At 44.2% G+C, this 22829-nt stretch overlaps 1 protein-coding gene across 1 annotated transcript in view; it reads left to right on the plus strand.

Annotated features, from left to right (window-relative positions):
- Positions 1-9589: 9589 nt before the first annotated feature.
- The window catches only part of AMDHD2 (amidohydrolase domain containing 2), a 35746-nt gene continuing 22506 nt past the window's right edge, over positions 9590-22829 (plus strand). Inside the window, exons 1-3 of the mRNA XM_073636641.1 lie at positions 9590-9816; positions 14397-14533; positions 18374-18513. Of these exons, the coding sequence (XP_073492742.1) occupies positions 9734-9816; positions 14397-14533; positions 18374-18513 (360 nt within the window). The 5' untranslated portion in view covers positions 9590-9733. The remainder of the gene's footprint in view (positions 9817-14396; positions 14534-18373; positions 18514-22829) is intronic.

Raw genomic sequence — 22829 nt, forward strand, 5'->3', positions numbered from 1 at the left:
TGTGCCATTTCTTCAGAGCCCTGTACCCTGACCGGCAGCGCATGCAGAAGAGTGACGTCACGCGGCTTCAGTCAGTCACACAGCCGAAATCCGCAGACCCAGAAGGAAGATGGGGGAAGATGCATGCAGCCTCCAGCGGTGACAACGAGGCTTCGTTTACAGGTAAGTTTCACATAATGTGCTAGTATGCGATGCATACTACACATTATAACTTTACTTTGCAGGTTAGGGAAAAAAAAGAAAAGAAAAAGGGAAGCACTTTAAAAGCTGCATTTGGCCACTAGATGGCGCTAGGTATCATAGCACCATCTAATGGCCAAATGTGGTATTTACCTTTTAAAAATAGTGAAAAACATTCATCCTGCACAGAAAATAGACTAATAACAATCGTTTTTTACTGCAGTCACACAGAACAAATATATGTATATGCACTTTCACTGGGCTAATTGCTATGCAAACTTTTAATAAATATACCCCATAGTGTCTGTTCCCATTTTAGTGCTACAGTGCAGTGCGTTTTAAAAAAATGCAACATTTCCATTTTTTTCTGCGTTTTAGTGAATTGGGAAGTTCATAGAAATCAATGGCAACAGTTATTTTTAAGCCCCGATCATTTGCAGTTAACCCTATCTGCTCATTGCTTAGAAAATTCAAAATGTTATTAAAAGTGAAAAGTTATGCCGCGTACACATGATCGGAAATTCGCCCAGCAAAAGACTGATGATAGCTTTTGGCCGGAAAATGTGACTGTGTGTATGCTCCATCGGACTTTTGCTGGCGGAATTCCTGCCAGCAAAAGATTGAGAGCAGGTTCTCAATTTTTCGGTCAGAAAAAGTTCCTATATGAAAATGCAATCGTCTGTACAAATTCCAAAACGCAAAATTCCTACGCATGCTCGGAAACAATTCGACGCATGCTTGGAAGCATTGAACTTCATTTTCTCGGCTCGTCGTAATGTTGTACATCACCGCGTTCTTGACGGTGGAAAGTTCAGAGAACTTTTGTGTGACCGTGTGTATGCAAGGCAAGCTTGAGCGGAATTGGGTCAGAAAAACCATCCAAGTTTTTTCCGACGGAAAATCCGCTCGTGTGTACGCGGCATAACATTTCAATCAACTCTCCACACAGCAGGATTTTGCGATGTGCTATAATGCCATCCAATGCACTGTGGAAAAATGCACCAGCATGTTGTGAATGTGGCACAAAAAATTTTGCTGACTGGGGTTGAAAAACGCCAGTCACTGCACATAGTGTGAATGAGCTCTCATGCTCCAAAACAAAATACACCTCTAGACATGTGCACACTGAAATATTTTGTTTCGGAATTTCGTTTTCGTCCGAAAAATAAATTTATTTAGTTACTCCCGAAATTCGTTTTTATCTATTTCGTTTTTCGCTAAAAATTGCATTCGTCCGAAAATCCAAATTAATTAAGGTCAAATCTGTCATTGAAGGCTTATGGTGTCTGTCGAATGTTCAAAGAAGATTCGACGGAGCAGCTAAACTGTACGATGCCGCAATCGTACATTTCCGATCGAATTTTCCGCCTACAAGCTAGCTGTAGTAGAATTCTAATGTTGTATTTATTAATTATTTTACTAGTCAACCGAGATTAGAATTTTTCTATAGCCTATGGGCAGATGCATTTGACCGAAAATGTACGATTGCAGCGTCGTACAGTTTAGCTGCTCCGTCGAACTTTCAACAGACACCATAAGCCAAGGATTCGGCGTTTGTATGTTTTTCGTTGCTTTGTCAAATCTTTATCGTTCATGTTGAATGGTCTACTCTACCCCAACAGTCAGCCAACTTTCACATTCGTTTCTCAATCTCCAAGTGCAATGGCGGGCGCGGCATCCGACGTTGTGTGAGATATGGCATTATAATATAGAATCTATAATAATAAATCCCCCCCACAACATGGGCAGCCTCTGAAGCTATCACAACACTAGCAACACTAGTATCACTATCAAGTTCACAACACTAACACAATACCCTGTTTCCCCCAAAATAAGACCTAGCGTGATTGTCAGTGATGGCTGCAATATAAGCCCTACCCCCCAAATAAGTCCTACCCTGTTTCCCCGAAAATAAGCCCTACCCTGAAAATAAGACCTACAAGGACTTTAACTAGGGCTTATTTGGGGGGTAGGGCTTATATTGCAGCCATCACCGACAATCACGCTAGGTCTTATTTTCGGGGAAACAGGGTAGCAGAAGATTATTATGAAAAAGTTAAGTTGAACTGTAGCTTGCTTCACTATTGTTCTGCTGCTGTGCTTATGCTTAATTGCTAAATAATTCAGGTTCTCTGACAAACGGACCAGCTAAGATTGACTGTCTTCTGAAATGATTCAGTGTGTGTGTCTCTCTCTGCTAGCAAATCATAAGTGAAAGTAAGTTGGCTGTACGTGTGTACTTAGTTCTAGCTATTTAACTGCCCCTCCTCTTTGGTTACAATCGGCCAATAACATTCATCATCATCATTATTTTTATTTTACTTCCCCCACCCAATTCCAGCAGCGATCTTTTCTCTCTATGTTGAATCTTTTTCTCTCTATGTCGAATCTTTTCTCTCTATGTAGAATAATCTTGGACTAATAGAGTTAAAGGGGTTGTAAAGATAGAACTTTTTTCACCTTAGTGCATTCTATGCATTAAGGTGAAAAAACATCTGACAATACTGCCGCCCCCAGCCCCCCCGTTTTACTTACCTGAGCCCTCGAATGTCCCGCGCTCGCCCCCGACATCCTCTTCGTTGATCAGCCTGACCACTGATTGGCTAGAGTGGATGGACTGAAAGCAGCGCAGCCATTGGCTCGCGCTGCTGTCAATCACATCCAATGACGCGGCGCGCCGGGGGCGGGGCCGAGTGATACAGTGAGCGGCTATGGGTGCCGGCTGTATCACGGGAGCGTGCCCGCAAGAACTCACCACCATGCGAGGGAGCTCGCATGAAGGTGATTAGTTCTTGCGGGGAGGAGCTGAAACAGCCACCAAGGGACCCCAGAAGACCAGGTTCGGGGTCACTCTGTGCAAAATGAGCTGCACAGTGGAGGTAAGTATAACATGTTTGTTATTTAAAAAAAAAAAAAAAAAATTTATGTTTAGTGTTCCTTTAAGGTTAGGCACATTCGACCACAGGTTCGATAGACACAGATTTTTATTGTCAGCATCATGTCGAATCTCCTATCTATATCAAACTGTTGTCGCAACGAAAACGAAAATAAAGCATTTGTTTATGTCGGATCTTTCGGTTTTCGTACTCTGCGCTTTCATATCGTTTGTTAAAAATTTGGACAAAAATGTATTCGGACGAAAACGAATGCACATGTCTACTCTATGCACACACATTGCTCTAAATGGACCCTTACACAAAAAAGGTTATTTTAGAGCTGCCCTTTTCCAAAGAAAGATTTGATCTGATGCTTAGCTGCACAGCAGGTCTACAGAATTAAATTTAACCCATAATTCATACACATCAGTCTTCATCCTGACCATCCACTTACCAAAGCCAGCTTCTGCCTTCTAATAGTCAGCTGATTTCATGTTTGACATGACATTCAAGTGTTACTAAACCCACAACAGTAAAATCTGTCTGTATATGCAGAAGAGCATGCTTGTTATACTCACTGTAGAACTTAAGGGGTTAATCCTCTGTATTGTGTAAAAAGTCTCTTTGATCCCCATATGCATAGATCCTTCCCCTCCTGCAGGGTCTCTCTGGGCAAGGCCAGATAAGACAGAGTCAGAGTGGTCCCCCTGCACATGCTCAGTTTGGTCTCTATTGCTGGAGAGAATATTTCCTTGTTGAGCTGAGCTTTTCAGGTCAAATGATATTGACATCACACATGTGGGCCTGTATACAGGTCCTAAATGACAGCCCAGTCCCTCCCTGCTCCTTCATGCCTAGTAACTAAAAAAGAATACAGTGGGTGGGATGTCAAATCTTGATTGATGGTTGATCCGCCTCCCATAACAGCATGAGGACACAAGCTATAGTGGAAATCTCCACCTACCTGAACACTCAGCACTTGGGCAGACCCTGCAGTTTATCAGGTGACCATGGTGAACAGATCAGCCAAAAATGTATCTAGTGGCAGTATTTTAATGTAAAAAGAAGATTTATAAGCTGTGGGCACTGTTGGGGTGGGGGGAGCGCAGAAGAACTATTTTCATATTACTGGGTTTAATAATACTTTAACTGTACTGCCTTCAAAGAAAGAAAATTGGCCTTTAGGAGGGATGTCCTTGCATGCACACTGCACAGTCTGACTCTTAGCCAACAGGCCAACCTTTTCTGTTGACAGAAATTGGGGGCAGCCCTGAGTTGGGTTTTCAAAAATCTGCACAGATAAAACCTGACATGTCAAAATATTCATCAAGAGTATCATTTGTAAAAAAACAAAAAAAAAAAACGCACCTGTCATTGGAATGAGATAATGTCATCAACCTGCTGAATCGGTAGCCAGCATTTCATCTTCTCACCTCTTCCCCAGTGATCACTACACCATTATTTTAACTTTTCTTTAGCAAGTCACAAGGTGAGAGGCTCCAACAGGGTTTGATCTGTGTCAAAAATGTGTGAACAGAGGAAGCCGGATTTACATGGCTGTGTAATCTCTATGCCAGCATCTCAATCCAAGAAGTAGATGTTATTGACCCTAGATAACGCCTGAGCATGGATGGTGACATCCTTTTGATAACGAAAGCAAATTTGCACAGGGCCATCCACATGATGTGAATATGATTCATCAGACCATGCCACCTTCTTCCATTACTCCATGGTCCAGGTCTGATGCTCACATGCCTATTGCAAGCATTTTCGACTGTGGACACGGGTCAGTATGGGCACCCTGACCGGTCTGTGGCTATGCAGCCCAATACACAATAAACTGTGATGCACTGTGTGCTCTGACACCTTTCCATCGGAGCCAGCATGACCTTTTTCAGAAGTTTAATATACAGTAGTTCTTCTATTGGACAGCCAATAGAAGGCCAGCCTTCGCTCTCCACGTGCATCAATGAGCCTTGGCTGCCCATGGCCCTTAACAATAAAGACAAGAAAGACTTTGCTCCAAGTGAGTAGATCTGAGTAATTCTATTCAATGGGTAGGACTCCTCTCATGGCTGCACGCCTCGGCTCGCCAGCCATAGGATATTCATGTGAAAAGAAAGTGGCTGCATACTGAGATATCGAAAGTCCATTTATTGTATAATCCTAGTAAAATACATCACACACACCACAGGAGTAATAGCGGGTACAAAGGTTAAAGCGTTTCACACAGTTACATAGTGCTTACTCATAGCCCATGACCCTGTTGCTGGTTCAATGGTTTTCCTTCTTTGGACCACTTTTGGTTGGTCCTGATCACTGCAGACCAGGAACATACCACAAGAGCAGCAGTTTTGGAATTGCTCTGACCCACTCATCTAGCCATTACGATTTGGTCCTTGTCAAAGTCACTCAAATCATTAGGCTTGCCCAATTTTTCTCCTTTCAACACATAAACTTCATGGACAACATGTTCACTTGCTGCCTAATATATCCCACCCACTTTCAGGTGCCATTGTTACAAGATAATTACAAACATTATTGGCGCACTAGAGACATGGTTGATCTGATAGGAAACAGCTGATAATAATCCAGGCTGACAGTGATCACAGCACAGTAATCTGTGAATGGAAAAATCAGTCCACAATGCTTGAACAAAAGCACCTCCCGCTCACCCCTTGGACCTGGATGTGATGTCACCGGCCACTTCCCAGTGCACCCGTGCCTTCAGAAAACACTGGAAGCCACCAGCATGGCCAGGACCATAGGCTGCACTTCCATCCACCGCACGGCGTCCTCCCTTAGAGCGGATGATCCTTTCATATTTACATAAGCGCTGAGAAGTTTCATACACTGTAAGTTGCTATCCTATATTGTCCAATTAAAATGGTTCTGCTGCACTTAGATGGCGCTGCTCTTCCCTCTTCCCTCACTGTTACAAGATAATCAATGTTTTTCACTTTGCCTGTCAGTGGCCATAATTATAGCACCCTTGTGTACAGTGTAGGAAAATTTAGTTGGGCTCCACTATAGGCAGAGGAGTATATATTGTTTAGCGTTAGTCTAGCAGACCTCCAGGGGCTGAGTCTCTGTTGCCTCCCCCTGGCTTCTAGAACAGCTGGAGAGTTCAGAGGGGCAGAGGGGCAGAGATGAGACCTGAATATTTATGGATTCTCCTCCAATCCCTGGGTAAGGATGGCCCAGAAGGTGGAGAGACAGGCCATAAGTATTCTGGAGCCTGGTCATGTGGGGAGCAGAGTCCAGGGTCCTGTCGCCTGGAGGGGGACCCCTGTGTTGAAGGGCTCTTCCCCTGGGCAGAAGGAAGGAGTCAGAGGAGAAGAGAGAGCAGCAGCTGAAGCCCCACACAATTTCAGCTAGGCTTTGCTAAGCCATCCTGGGAGCCTTTGGGACCTGTCCAGCAGGAGGCCTGTTCAGTAGTCACATGAGCTACAGGATCCATCATAGCTTCAACCACCACACCCTAGGGCCTATAGAGGAGAAGCAGCCAGGTGCAATACCCAGCTAGCCTTCTACAAAAGGATAGCTTAGAGTCACTTAAAGCCAACACAGCTACCCCACACCACTTGTTTGGGGAATCTAAGGAGAAGTCAGGTCCCTTGGCATCTTCTACGGAGAGAAAGCATCTGCATTCAGTGTTTGGAATCTTTGAGGCCTCAAGCTGCATTCAAGCCACAGTTCTGGGCATCCCATACCTTCCCATTCCTATCCAAGTTTATCTCTTAATAAACTATTAAAAAAAAAACAAAAAAAAAAACAAAGCACCCTGGACTTTTTTTTTTTTTACTACTGAGTGAATATAAGAATGAATAGATTAAGGGCAGGTATGCCTGGAGGGAGCACACCCCTCCTTATAGGCACAGGGATGCACTGGACACCCAGCAAACACACAATGGCAGTGAAGGCATCCCGTGTGTCCCTGCACCCAATTCATCCAAATGTTCTCATTGCCACCATCTGTACCACCGTCTTCATCTGTGACATCCTCAGGAGTCTAACTGTCTCTTCTGATTTCTTTAAGACAGCCCTCTTATGACATGCATGTGCCGTGTCATCAGGGGCCGGCTAAAGGTACCAGAAAGAGACATCTGGCCCCCTGACAATGTAATTGTGCATTAGCATACCCCAATAGCCTCCTGGATATGTGATGTGGATATCCTAGCAGACTGCAGGCAAGTGACACATCTTAGAGAGAAAAGTCCCCATTATTCCTCACAAGGAGAAATTATGGGAAACAATGGGATTTTGGAGGTGCCTATAATTAGGCTGCGTTCACATTGGGGCGGCGGGTCCATTAGTGGTAAAGCGCCGATAGTTTTAGCGGCGAGATACCGTTGTTTTAACCCCTGCTAGGGGAAGAAGGGGTTAAAGCACCCGTGTTGCAGCGCATCGGAAGCGCTTTTCAGGCTCGTTCCAGTGAAGGGAACTCTTAAGGCGTCAGCATACCAAGACATTTTGGACAATTTAATGCTCCAAACTTTGTGGGAACATTTTGGGGATGGCCCCTTCCTGTTCTAACATGATGCACACCAGTGCACAAAGCATGGTTCATAAAGACATGGATAAGCGAGATTGGGGTGGAGAAACTTGACTGGCCTGCACAGAGTCCTGACCTCAACCTGATAGATCACCTTTGGGTAGAATTAAAGCAGAGACTGTGAGCTAGGCCTTCTCGTCCACATCAGTGCCTGACCTCACAAAGTGTTTCTGGAAGAATGGTCAAACATTCCCATAGACACACTCCTAAACCTTGTGGACAGCCTTCCCAGAAGAGTTGAAGCTGTTATAGCTGCAAAGGGTGAGCCAACTCAATATTGAACCCTACAAGCTAAGACCCCATACACACTATTACATTTTCTGCAGATTTTTGTCTTCAGATTTACCAAAACCATATAATATGAGGCAGACATCTCAAGTCACCTGCGACTCGCGGGATACTCCCGTATTTGATGGCGGACTCACGGACACCCGCGAGTGCGGGACGATCTCCCAGCTGAGCCTGCACTGCCACTCAGCCTGGAGCAGGGCCAGACTTGCCTACCGGGATACGGAGAAATTTCCTGGTAGGCCGCCTGCCCTGGGGCCGCTTTGAGCTGCCGATCCAAATGCAGAGTCCTCCTCTCCCTCCGTTTGTGTAATCACAAACAGCGGGTGTCTCCCGCTGTGTCATGCAGCTGCAGTGTTAACTGTTCGGCGGTCGTCCACTGTAACAAAGCCCCGCCTCCTCATCCATGATAGACGGAACACTGATTCAATTTCCCAGCATTGTATCAGTGTTCAGTTGACCGTTCATAATGGATAAGGAGGCGGGGCTTTGTTATAGTGGACGGCCGCCGAACAGTTAAGACTCCAGCTGCATGACAAGGCGGGAGACACCCGCTGTGTGTAATCAAGGTACTGGCAAGGCTGCAGATGGGCACAGTGGGGCTGCATTGTTGACACAGTGAGGCTGCAGATAGGCACCGATGAGGATACAGATGGGCACAGTGAGGCCGCATTGTTGGCACAGTGAGGCTGCATTGTTGACACTAATGAGGCCGCATATGGTCACAGTGAGGCTGCATTGATGGCTCAATGAGGCTGCATTGATGGGCACTGATGAGGCTGCATTGTTGGCACAGTGAGGCTGCAGTGTTGGCACTGATGAGGCTGCAAATGGGCACACTGAGGCTGCATTGTTGTCACTGATGAGGCTGTAGATGGGCACAGTGTGACACAACATTATCTTTTAAAGCAGGGATATGCAATTAGCGGACCTCCAGCTGTTGCAGAACTACAAGTCCCATGAGGCATAGCAAGACTGACAGCCACAAGCATGACACCCAGAGGCATGATGGGACTTGTAGTTTTGCAACAGCTGGAGGTCAGCTAATTGCAGATCCCTGTTTTAAAGTATTAATTTATTATGGCATTTTACTATGAATGGGGGGGGGGGGGGGGGGCACGGAGCACAGCGCGTGACCTCCCTGAAATGAGTTTTTGTAGGTTGGGATGTCTGATGAGGTCAAACCTGAAGAGTTTCAATTTGTATGCAATCAGGCAGGCCCTTGCACTATATGGTTTTGGTAAATCCGAAGACAGAAATCTGCTAGAAAATCTAATAGTGTGTATGAGGCTTAAGACTGGGATGCTATTAAAGTTCATGTGTGTGTAAAGACAAGTGTCCCAATACTTTTAGTAATATAGTGTATGTGTGTGTGCAGAGTTCTCTGCTCTGCCTGTATATTGAATTCTCTGAGTTTGCCCTCTTGTGGTTAAAACTGAAATGACAACCCACTATAAAACCCCCCTTCCTGAATACATCATCAAGTCCATTTCCTCCTTCCTTTTATAAAAAGCATGTGCTAAAAATGGCCATTTCAAACAGAAGGACAATTTTTCCAAAGCAAATAGGAATACATATAAAGCGGCCTTGGTTTAAACAAATGTCTCATAGTAAAAATAAATGGCTTCTGCTGGAGTGACCTTCCCAAGATGGCCGACATGCCACCTTCAACATGGCTGCTACAGCCGGCTGGGTCACGTGAGGAGGGCAGAGCTCATCCTGTCATGTGACTGTGGCTCATGTGACTTTGGTGGAGTGTTGTGTAGTGAGTGGGGAGATGAGGGTGGATGGATGAGGTCAGGTGAGGAGTGCTGAGTGTCAGTTCCGGGTAGGAATGCCTTCCAATAAGTCAGTGTCTGATGCCCCCATCACCCAGTTCAGGAACTGCAGGATCCTCAGGGAGCACCGACTGCAGTGGTAAGTACCCCAGGAGGATCACACACTCCTCTGATCTGCGCTTTTTTAACTTGGATTTATGTATGAAGGGACGCTGTATGATGGTTTGTATAAAAGTCTAAAAATACTGGGCTAATCTACTAAAGTAATATGTGTCACGTTTCGCTTAATGAAAATCACATCCTGTAATGTGCGAAGGCACTCCCTGTTTACAAAAAATATATATTTTAAAGCGGAGTTCTGCTACAAAAAAAAAACAAATACTGCAGCTGCTTACTTTTAATAATCGGACACCTACCTGTCCCAGGGTCCAGTGATGCGGGGGGAACGAAGCCCCGCTCGTCTCCCCATCCTCTCTGCAGCGCCGGCATCGTAAGTGTGGGCGCCCGGCTGTGGCTTCACAGCGGGGCACCCACTGTGCATGCGCGAGCCGCGCCGCGACTGGCCGGGCAATCATCTGGGACCTGTGACGTGTCCCAGATGAGTGCCGAGAGGGAGGGGGGGAGAGGTGAACTTGCTCCTGGTGCCGCTGTGCGCCGGGAGGAAGTGGGAGCTGGAACCCTCTGAAAAGAGGGTACCAGCCCCCCCCCCAAAAAAAATTACATGTCAAATGTGGCATGTCAGGGGGTCACCTCCCTTAAAGCGGAAGTTCCATGTTTGGGTGGAACTCCACTTTAAGTTCATCTAAACCCTAACCGAATGACATTTAGTTTGCTAAAGCCCTATGTATCATAAACAATTGCCACCTGTTTGTTCACCTTTTCCTTTTTTTTTTTTTTTTTTTTTCTAGCATAGTGCTGATCTGCTGTCTCTTTGCAGCCACTTCCTGTCTGCATGCACTCCAGCAATGGCTGCATGGTGTTTGCCATGCCAGGCATAATGATGACATCAATGGACCATACTTGTACTGTGGGGTTCGGTTACTGAAAGCAAATAGACTGTTTGCCAGGGAAATTGCACTTTGCATGGGATTCTTCCTCAAAGTGAATGTGAAATGTCACTTTGCAAAGAATTTGCAACCACATGCAAGCAAAATAAGAAAAAAAAATGTATTTTTGCTAGCACAGGATTAACCACTTTAATCCCGGGCACTTTTACCCCCTTTTCAGCTTTCAGCGCTGTCACACTTTGAATGACAAATGTCATACAACACTAATTTTTATCATTTTGTTCACACAACTAGAGCTTATTTTGGTGGTATTTAATCACCACTGGGTTTTTTTTTTTTTTTTTTGCTAAATAAATGAAAAAAGGCCAAAAATTTTTAAAAATCCACATTTTTTTTCTTCTTTTCTGTTAACATTTTGCAAATAAATAACCTTTCTTCATAAATTTAGGCAAAAATGTATTCTACTACATATCTTTGGTAAAAATGGCCCCAAATCTGTGTATATTATTTAGTCTGTAGGAAAGTTATAGAGTCCACATACTATGGTATATATATCTGAAATTTAAAGAGGAGTTCCACCCAGGGGGTCCATTAAAAAAAAAAATAAATAAAAGTCAGCAGCTACAAATACTGCAGCTGCTGACTTTTAATTGGACACTTACCTGTCCCTGGGTCCAGCGATGTGGGGGATCGAAGCCCCTCTCGTCCCCCCCCCCCCCCCTCCGCTCGTCGGCGCCGGCATTTCAACTGTGGGCGCCGGGCTGTGGCTTCACAGCTTGGCACCCACTGCGCATGCGCGAGCGGTGCCACGCGCTGTGATTGGCCGCTCAGTCACCTGGGACCTGTAATGGGTCCCAGATGATTGACAGGAGGGAGGGAGCAGAGCCGAGCACTTCCTGTGCCAAGGGGGAAATGATGTCACCAGCCCAGGCACTGGAAGGGGCAGACTACGAGGGACCACCTAGCAACAGGCATTTAGAGGTAAGTAAAAAAAAAAAATATCCAAATGTTTTTTTTTTTTTTAGAATTTTTTAGGTATTTTTGTTTTTTTGGGTGGAACCCCACTATAAGGATGAGCTCCGGTGTGTTCGCACACTCCACATGCAGAGCCCGCCAGGAAGTCGACACGGCGCTGCGCTAATCACAGGCAGTGAAACATTGTCCCGATGTGTGGCTGCAGAGATCGGGAAATGTCTCACCGCCTGTGATTAGCGCAGCGTAGTGCCGACTTCCTGGCGGGCTCTGCACATGGAGTGTGCGAACACGCCGGAGCTCACCTTTACTGAAATTGATCAATCCTTCTGTACTGATGGCCTCATTCCTTCCTCACTCCTTGAGGCCCAAAAACACCGGGAAAATACAGGTATCCCCCAAATTACCCCTTTTTGGAATGTAGACAGTCCAAGGTATGTAGTAAGAGGCATGGCGAGTTTTTTGAGGTTGTAATTTTTTTTTAGAACTTTTTGGAAAATGAAAAAATTAAATTATTTGTTATCAATTATTGTCACCAGTGCAGTACAGTGTCATCATATAACTGGTGTGACTGGTGACAGTACGCAAAAAAATTAATATTTTTTTTTATTATAAATTTTTTTCTTTTTTTTTATGTTTTTTTTTATTTTTAACAGACTTTGACCAGAGCAATATAATGTTACCGTAGTAACATTGTACTACTCTGGGGAAGTGATCAGTATTTTTTTTTACACATTATGTAAAAAAATCATTAATTTCATTGCTATATACAAGCATTTTACTGAATTAAAAATGAATGTTTTATAAATAGACCCCTAAGTATACCGTCCTCATTAAGAGTGGGAAATAAGGGGGCATTAGTAAGGAGAGACTTTTTACCACTTGGGCAGTTAAATGGCTTGACGTTTGAGGAAAATGTAACTTCGTTCAGCTTCTGGCGCAGAAGGGTTTATAACCAGTACTTCCGGGTATGGTGGGTCATGTGACTATATACAGCCCTGCATTAGCTATTTATCCAGTGAATCTCAACTTACGCTGGACTTTCCATGGATTTTAAAGGCTGAACAATGCAGGGGGTGAATAAAAGGAGGGTAAGTGTGTGCTGGGGAGGAATACACTTGTCTTCTGTCTTCTGTGCATAGACAAAGCACAGGTTTACTTTAAAGCAAAAATCCTAAGAATGGGTAAATTATGCAGATATTATTTTTATACCTAAAATTGTATTTATCAAATGGTTCCACATGACCTAGTCTAAAAATTGATACCAAGCGTTTATCTTAAAATGATAGGCTATAAATCTGTAATACGACTACGGTTAGACTTACTGGTAATGATATTTCCAGGACAAGCTACCTGAAAGATGATTGGCTCCACCAAAAAGTGAATAAAAGTCCCTTCCACCCTCCCCGTCTTCTGTTGCCATAAAAGTAAGAACATGTGGGGAAAACAGAACAACAAACCAGGACACTAAAAGGAAGAAACCATGGGTGGGAATATCGACCATGTCATGTTAATACTGTTACGGTTCTCTTTTTGTGGTTTTCCCATAATCCTCTTCCAGGACAGCTACCTGAAAGGATAAACAAGGAACTTTCATACCTTAGAAATGACAGAACCCTTTCTTCTGAAGGCCAAATCATGGCTGTAGAAAAGTTATTTTTTTGTAGACACATCAACTTCCTGATGATTGCAGAAGTGAAAGAACATATCCTCATGAATCCTTTAGATGTGCATGCGCCAAGGAGGTACCTGGTCACTGGATGTTGTAGATTTTACTTAGGCAGTCTGCCTATTGGTTGCATTATTACATTCAAGTAGACTTGCTTCTGGAACAGTGATCAAGCAATTGATCAGCACAGCTAAAGTCTGCACCATCCATTGACCATCAGGGAGGAATCTAAAAGGTATGTGTTCTTTTACTAGTATATACATCAACATCCGGATGATTGCAGAGGTGAAAGAACATATGCCCACGAATCCCTTAGATGTGCATGTTCCAAGGAAGGACCTGGCTACTGGATGTTGTAGACTTTAGCTAGGCAGTGTGTCCATTGGTTGCTTGATTACATTCAATCAGACTTGCTTCTGGAACAGTGATCAAGGAACTGATCAGCACTGCTAAAGTCTGCACCATCCAGTGCTCAGCAGGGAGAAATATGCTTGTCTAAAGGGTTATCAGACATGTGTTCTTTTACAAGGCACATCACTTACACTCTGTGCTTTCAGTGCATCTGAATAGGTGGCTACGAAGGAAGATATTGAGAGAACTGGATAAAGTTTAGACACAGGCATAAAGGAAATGAATGCAGATGGAGATCTATGGAATGATTCTTAAGGTATTTATGGGGATTAAATGTACACAGGCTTTGAAACAAACAGGATGAAACAACCAAGAATTGAAACTTGAAGTATATACTGTATGTAGTTTTTTTATTTATTTATTTTACCTAAGTTATTCTTCAGATCCCATGGAGGTGTAGTCAGAACAATTCTGCACTCTCTAACTATAAGGAACCTCTTGATCGGGGATCCTCTGCTAGTCTATCTTTCAAAAATCCAGACAGAGGACAGAGGGGCTGGAGGGGCTTTTAGCCACTTTTTGGGTTGAGACCATCTAGAGATGGAAGAATACTGGCTCTGGTATTTGCACCTTTAAAATCAAATTAGAAGGTGAAGATTCCATTTTTTTTTCTACTGACTGCTTTCTTTAAAGTCTCACCTCTGTCCCTAACTATTGTAGGGAGAATCTATGGGTGCGGCAAGGGAGGATCCTCAATCCCGAAAAACTTTTCTTTGATGAGAAAGGGGCAGCTGATGTCAAGGTGGACTGTCATGGGAGAATCATTGCACCCGGATTTATTGACACACAGATCAATGGTAAGACATTTATATCTCGAAGAGTCCCTGTCCTGTCCTGCTTGTCTACAGTAAGAGAAGTGTGCTGCTTTTGTAGCCTGAATAGCCAGTTTTACAGAGAAATTATAATAGTTTTTATGTTTTTCTCATTATCTTTAAACTGTTTCTTATATAAAAAAAAAAAAAAAAAAAAAAATTCAACAATTTATACAATTCTTGTTTTGCATATAAGTAATATATGACAAATGGTTTGCAGAGCACTATGGGCTTTAAAAAAAGAGAGCACAGAAGTAGCTGTCTCTAACAGAATTAGCGCCGTCAATTTACACAGCGCTATATATATATACACATATATATATATATATACACATATATGATGTATGTATATATGTACATTCACATCAATCCCTACCCTCAAGGAGCTTACACTCTAAGGTCCCCAACTCACATTCATACATACATATACTAGGGCCAATTTAGACAGGAGCCAATGAACCTACCAGCATGTCTTTGGAGTGTGGGAGGAAACCGGAGTACCTGAAGGAAACCCGCACACGGTAAACATGCAAACTTCAGGCAGGTAGTACAGTAGTTGGGATTCAAACCAACGAACCTACTGCTGCTAGGAGGAAGTGCTAATCCCTTAGCCACTATGCTGCCCATGACATTTTTAAGGAGCGGTTTAGCCAGGGTACTGCGCCTGATACTCGAAATCAGAGAAAAGAAAAAATATTTATGGGAAACCAATCAGTTGTTAGCTTAAAGGACTTGTAAACCCTTACATATACCCAGTTCAGTGACTTGTTTCAGGTGATACACAGAGATGAAACAAATCCTCCCACATAAGTTGTACCTGTTTATCTGCAGTCTTCTCTACATCTGTTCTTGGTGTGAAGAGAACTCTGACAGCTGATTGGAGGAAAGGGACACACTCCCTTCACACAGGAACAGAGCTGAGGCTGTCAATCAGCTGGAGCTCCCTCCCTTGTCACCTTTTGTCTCTTGGTGTCAGGAAAACTTGTCAAAAGTGACTCGTGCTGATAGCAGAGGAATGAAGCAGCAGACAGAAGTGACACTTAGTGCTCTGGATTCAGACATGTACACACTATAAAAGGATAGGCTTTGTTCATCGTTCATGTCTGAGGTTTACAACCCCTTTAACTACTTAAAGACCGCCTACCGCAGATATACTGCGGCAGGGCGGCTCTATTGCATGAAACAACGTACCTGTACGTCATTTCGTGCAATAGACAACAGCAGCGTGCTTGCACTGATTGGCTCCTCCTCTGGCCAATAAGCAGGTCCGGTGGACGCGATGTGCGCCGGGACTCGCCAATCGTTCCGTCAGAAAGGTATAACCGCGAGCTGCCTATGTAAACAAGGCAGATCCCCGTTCTGACAGTGTTCCTGTTCTCTGTGTTCCCCCAGTCAGTCCATCCCCCACACAGTTAGCAAGCACCTCCTAGGGACACACTTAACCCTTTGATCGCCCCTGGTGTTAACTCCTTCCCCATCAGTGTCATTTGTACAGTAACAGTGCAAAATTTTTAGCACTGATCACTGTAATAATGTCACTGATTCCCAAAAAAGTGTCAGGTGTCTGATTTGTCTGCCGCAATATCGCAGTCTTGCTAAAAATCGCTGATCGCCGCCATTACTAGTAAAAAAATAATTAAATAGAAATGCCATAAAAATATCCCCTAGTTTGTAGACGCTGTAACTTTTGCGCAAACCAATCAATATACGCTTATCAAGATTTTTTTTTATAACCATAAATATGTAGCAGAATACATATTGGACTAAATTGATGAAGAAATTTGATTTTTTTTAAAAATTTTATTGGATATGTTTTATAGCAGAAAGTAAAAAATATTGTTTTTTTTTTTTCAAAATTGTCACATTTGTTTTGTTTATAGCGCAAACAATAAAACCACAGAGGTGATGAAATACCACCAATAGAAAGCTCTATTTGTGGGGAAAAAGGGACATCGATCTTATTTGGGTACACGCAATTGTCAGATAAATTAACGCAGTGCCGTATCGCAAAAAATGACCTGGTCATTATGGGGGTAAAACCTTCCGGGGTTGAAGTGGTTAAAGGGGTTTTCTACCCAGGAGTGATATTTTAGCAGTAGGTGAAGTTGGGTTGAGTCAACACCTATTTTTGTATATTGGACATTTTAAACAGGAGATCTCTCTTCCCAACTCCGTTCCTAACTACTCTTTGTACATGCTGTCCGTTTTCGTCCGATCTCTCCATAGGCAGCAGCGGCGCCTGACAAGCCCCTCCCCACTCAGTGAGCAGAGAGGGACCTGTCATCCGCCGGCTCAGCGGAGATCAACGGAGAGATCTCCCGCTGAGCCGGCGGACTGAGTCGGGGTCCGTGGAAACGGAGTCCGCCTCGTGTGAATGAGGCCTTAGCTGTATCAGCTCCATCTATAGGAGAGAGTATTCCCCTATAATGGCAATAGAAGGCGTGCAGACTGGGAACTCAACCCAGTGATCCAATCAATGGAGTCTCAAGAGATATAAGTAACTCCTGGGGGGGTTTAAGGACTCATGCACAAGCGTACAACGTAAAAACCTGACATTTTGAGCACAAGGGAAGCATAGGGGCAGTGTATAGCCCATTGCCAGCAGCCAGACAAAAGCAATGACAGGCTGAAGTATGCAGCAGCTGCATGCAACTGGGTGCTGTTCCAATCGAAATCCACGTTTAGGGCTGTGTACGAAGTCCACTCTTAATGTGAGTTCCACTCTCAACAGCTTGTCGTTGACTTTTTTCAGGCTGCTGGCAGCGTGTTGTATGCTGTACCCGGGCCTCACTTGCTCCCAAAAATGCTGGGGTTTTACGCTGTGCGGCTCCAACAGTCCATGTGCATGAGCCCTAACCAGCATCTCCTCTAATGGAAAGATGATGGCAGAAATCTGATTGCTATGGGCAACATTTAAGCAATATCCCTTCTGACAGTTTTAAGCTGCGAGGTCCATTATCATACTTTAAGAATGCAATGGCTTAGCAGGTCTCTTACATCTTCAAGGAGAACCTTTCATCTATGTATACATCTATGTGAGAAGCCTCAGGTGGAAACTGACATCTGTAAAACAAAGAAAAGAGGGCGCACCAACTTTGCGCATTACCCAAGTGGTATCTTTAATAGCGTAAAAAATGAAATTACTGAGAAGTATATAAATGATAAAAGTCCATAGTAGACGCAAAGCAACCAGGTCACTGAGACTGTTCCCAGCAGCTTGAAGGACCTTCCAGATGGCTGACGCGTTTCAAGGGGAGATCCCCTCTTCCTCAGAGCCAATTTTGGCTCTGAGGAAGAGGGATCTCCCCTCAAAGCGCCAGCCTTTAGGAAGGTTCTTCGACCTGCTGGGAACAGTCTCGGTGACCAGGTCGCTTTGCGTCTGCTACATACTTTGATATGCTTTTATCATTTTTATACTTATGATTATATTTCGTTTTTTACACTATTAAAGAAGCACTTGGTTGGTGCACCCTCTTTTCTTTTTTTACAGTGTTTCCTTTGGGTTTCTTCCCCCAACCCTTAGATGGCAGCAAAACCTGTGCTCTTGTTTTGAGCCCCCAAGAACCTTCAATAAATCCATTACACCACCCTCGAGGGCAGAAGAATACTTTTGCACTGTTTGTCTATGGAACCTGAGGTCTGCCAGCCATGCTGCACACAAGTGGCATCAATGTGGAGGATGCCACTGCCTCAAAACCTAGTATAAAGCCTGAAAGTTATTGGCAGCTTTTTTCCCCCAGATATTTAGTAGATTTAATGCCATTAAAATAATTTTGTACCTAGATTGAAGCTGCAGGTTATTCTTCACCCCCTTGTATATTTTAGGTGGGTTCGGTGTGGATTTTTCCCAGGAATCAGATAATGTTAAACAAGGGATTTCTCTGGTTGCTCGTAACATCCTGCCACACGGAGTGACTTCTTTCTGTCCGACTCTGGTGACATCGCCGAAATCGCTTTACCACAAGGTATGACCTAAGAATATGAGTATAGCAGTCTACAGCTGGAGTTTATTTTTAATGGACTGCTTGAGACAAGAATGAACGCCTGGTCCAGCCATTGACAGTCAGATCAAGTAGCCCTTGTGCAGCCAGGCCGAGGATAAAGGGGGGGAAGGTGGGGTGGGCAGCCACCCCAATCACAGAACCTTCACGTGGGGGCAGGGCACAGGACAGTACACCCATCTACCTCATGTGTTACCAGTGAGAAAGGTGTGGGCAGTTCTGCATTTTTTCCATGGGCACTGGGCGAGCACTGTATGCACGCCATACCCAACCAAGGCAACCTAGCTGTGTTTCTTGACTGTACTAGAGAAGATTCAGACCACCAAGCTGGCTGTGCTGTCTAGCACTGCTCTGTAAATCTCAGGACTGGATGGACAGAAATAAATTCCCTCAAATTACCCCAAACTCACTCATCCATGTCTTTATGGACCTTACTTTGTGCACTGGTGCGCAGTCATGTTGGAACAGGAAGGGGCCATCCCCAAACTGTTCCCACAAAGTTGGGAGCATGAAATTGTCCAAAATATCTTAGTATGCTGACGCCTTAAGCGTTCCCTTCACTGGAACTAAGGGGCCGAGCCCAACCTCTGAAAAACAAACACACACCATAATCCCCCTCCACCAAAAGATTTTTAACCAGTGCACAAAGCAAGGTCCATAAAGACATGGATGAGCGAGTTTGGAGTGGAGGAATTTGACTGGCCTGCACAGAGTCCTGTCCTCAACCCAATAAAACACCTTTGGGATGAATTAGAGCAGAGACTGTGAGCCAGGCCTTCTCATCCAACATCAGTGCCTGACCTCACAAATTAGTTCTGGAAGAATGGTCAAACATTCCCATAGACACACTCCTAAACCTTGTGGACATCCTTCCCAGAAGAGTTGAAGCTGTTATAGCTGTAAAGGGTGGGCCAACTCAATATTGAACCTTACAGACTAAGACTGGGATGCCATTAAAGGTCATGTGCGTGTAAAGGCAGGTGTTCTAATATTTTTGGTAATATTGTGTGTCTATATCTATATTCTCGGGCATATAAGAACGAACAAGTAGCTTAGGATGCCATTGCTCAGCATTTTCTCTTTACTTGGTACTGTATAATACAATCATGACCTTTGGTCTTCTGGTCTTGCTATCTGCAAGTTCTCCTGTTTGTCCTTGATTATACTGTTGTTAATTCTGCAACAGCTGCCAATACTTGAAGAATGGGTGTTTGCTATGGAATCTCACCCTACTATTGTTATAAGTCTCTGTATCAGGTGACCCAATGCCCCGCAGGTTAGACAGACTAAATATATAATATCTCTAAATAATTTATTTTCTGCACTTGCCTGTGCTACTTCTTCAGCCTCTGCTTTGGTCGGTGAGGCCAGGTGTCACTATATAGGACCAATAAGGAGGGGCCAGAGGTGCTAGAGGTGGGGCTAACCTTGACATGCACATAAAAGTGAAATCTGCACTCCAAAGTTTTTCCCCTCCAGAAAACTTTATTCATCCCTGAGATCCTGGACAAACCACCTAAGCTCCTACCTTGCTGAAAATGAGCTTAAAGCGGAGTTCCACCCATTTAAAAGCCAGCAGCTACAAAAAGTGTATCTTCTGACTTTTAATCGGACACTCACCTGTCCCACGGTCTAACGATGCGGCTCCTCTCCGCGGTGCCGGCATTCTAACTGTGAACGCCTGGCTGTGGCTGCACTATGCATGCGCGAGCCACACTGCACGCTGTGAATGGCTGGGCAATCTTCTAGGACCTGTAACGTGTCCCAGAAGATTTCAGGGAGAGAGGGAGGAAAGGTGATCTTCCTTCCGGCACCACGGTGCCAGGGGAGGAAGTGGGAGCTGGGTACCCGCTCCCCCCCCCAAAAAAAATGACATGCCAAATGTGGCATGTCAGGAGGTCACCAGCACTTAAAGCGGAAGTTCCATTTTTGGGTGGAACTTAGAGGAAGTAAACCCTGATGGGTTTTACTTCCTCTTTATTTACCTGCAAAAGGTAAAGCATAATGGGCTACTATGCATCACATAGTAGCCCATTATGTGTCACTTACCTGAAACCGAAGCCTGCAATGTCACTGCTGTCCCCACTAGCAGTGAGTGTCCTTCTTCGCCCCTCCGGGGCCGCGAACTCCGGCTCTGTGAGTGGCCAGAGTCGTGTGACGTCACTCCCGCTCGCATGCCAGTCACGGCATGACCCCTTTAGAAACGGCTCGATCTGCCCTTTCTAAAGTGCGCATGCACCATAGACATCGGCGCTCGGCTTTTTTGTAAATATCTCTTATACCGTGGAGGTTTAGGAGATATTTCCAGCACCTACACAGTCTCACCCTGCTCTGCACATTCTCAGTTGTGCTCTATTTTTAAGCACTGCCGAGTTTATAGAGGACAGTTTAGGTGGATGGCCATGTCTTGGTAGGTTTGCAGTTGTGCCATACTCTTCATTTTTGGATGATGGATTGAACAGTGCTCCGTGAGATGCTCAAAGCTTGGGAGATTTTTTTAGAACCTAACCCTGTTTTAAACTTCTCCACAACTTTATCCCTGACCTGTCTGGTGTGTTCCTTGGCCTTCATGATGCGGTTTGTTCACTAAGGTTCTCTAACAAATCTCTGAGGGCTTCAAAGAACAGCTGTATTTGTACTGAGATTAAATTACACACAGGTGGACTCTATTTACTAATTAGGTGACTTCTGAAGGCAATTGGTTCCACTAGATTTTAGTTAGGGGTATCAGAGTAAAGGGCGTTGAATATAAATGCACGCCACATTTTTAAGATATTTATTTGTAAAAAAAATTTGAAACCCATTTATTATCATTTTCATTCCACTTCGAAATGATGTGCCACTTTATGTTGGTCTATCACATAAAATCCCAATAAAATACATTTACGTTTTTGGGTGTAAAATGACAAAAGTGTGGGAAATTTCAAGGAATATGAATACTTTTTTAAGGCACTGTATATCCACGTCAATATTTTCTGCACATCCAGCATGGGATGCCAGTTCCTGTCGTGGCTCATCCCTTCCTTCAACTCCACGTACACATACAGTAAAAGAAGAAAAGGCACATTTTGAAGTTATTCCCACTGCAATAAACGTTATTTAACTTTTGGACCAAAATCTCATTAAAAAGTGGAACCCATAACATGTCCACACAACTGCCGCTCACTGGATAGTTTGTCTTTTTTGGACCATTTTCTGTAAGCCCAAGAGATGGTTGTGCGCAAAAATCCCAGTAGATCAGCAGTTTTTTAAATACTCAGACCAGTCTTTCTGGCACCAACAACCATACCATGTTCAAAGTCCCTTAAATCCCCTTTCTTCCCCATTCTGATGCTCGGTTTGAACTTCAAGTTGTCTTCACCACATCTAGATGCCTAAATGCATTAGGCTGCTCCCATGTGATTGGCTGGTTAGTAATTTGTGTTATTAAAGCAATAGTGTATATTATACATTCACATCGGTCCCTGCCCTCAAGTTGCTTACAATCTAAGGTCCCTAACTCACATTACAACATATACTAGGGTCAATTTAGACAGGAGCCAATTATCCTACCAGCATGTCTTTGGAGTGTGGGAGGAAACTGGAGTACCTGGAGGAAATCCCCAAAGGCACAGGGAGAACATGCAAATTCCAGGCAGGTAGTGCCGTGGTTGGGATTCAAACCAGTGGCCCTAGTGCCGTTAGGTGGAAGTGCTGGCCACTTAGCCACTGTGCAATTCCCAGTGGCTCTAACCCTAAAGCCCAACCACAGAAATTACATAAAAATGATCACCTTCTCGCCCTGCCAGGGTTGAATGGAATAGGGTGTAATACTTGCTTTACTTGTTGCTCTGGTGCTCTCTCCTGCTCTAGCTTGTGGGTGGTCCCTCACCGTCCTTATGTTCAATGTTGGTCCTGAATTGTGCTTGATGATGTCATTGTGTGACCACAGCCTGGAGCACCTTAAAGAAGAGGCTTCAGTTGGGACCGGTCACACAGATGAGGGAAGCCTGTAGGAGCAAGGATTAGGATGATTATTACTCATTCTCTAGTGGTAATGAGCAATTAACCCTTGCAGTGGGTGGGGTAGAAGGGGAGGGGTGGAGACTAGGGTTGCACCGATACTAGTATCAGTAACAGTGCCGATACTGAGTATTTGCACAAATATCAGTACTCATGCAAATGCACCGATACCTGAAACTGATACTTTCAGACTTGATTATTTGAGCTGTCAGTGGGTCTCCCCTGTTGACAGCTGAAGTGTTAAAGAAGTCCGGTAATTGGAGCTGTCAAAAAAAAAA

This window comes from Aquarana catesbeiana, linkage group LG06 (assembly GCF_042186555.1).
Source record: "Aquarana catesbeiana isolate 2022-GZ linkage group LG06, ASM4218655v1, whole genome shotgun sequence".
In the NCBI taxonomy this organism is placed as follows: Eukaryota; Metazoa; Chordata; class Amphibia; order Anura; family Ranidae; genus Aquarana; species Aquarana catesbeiana.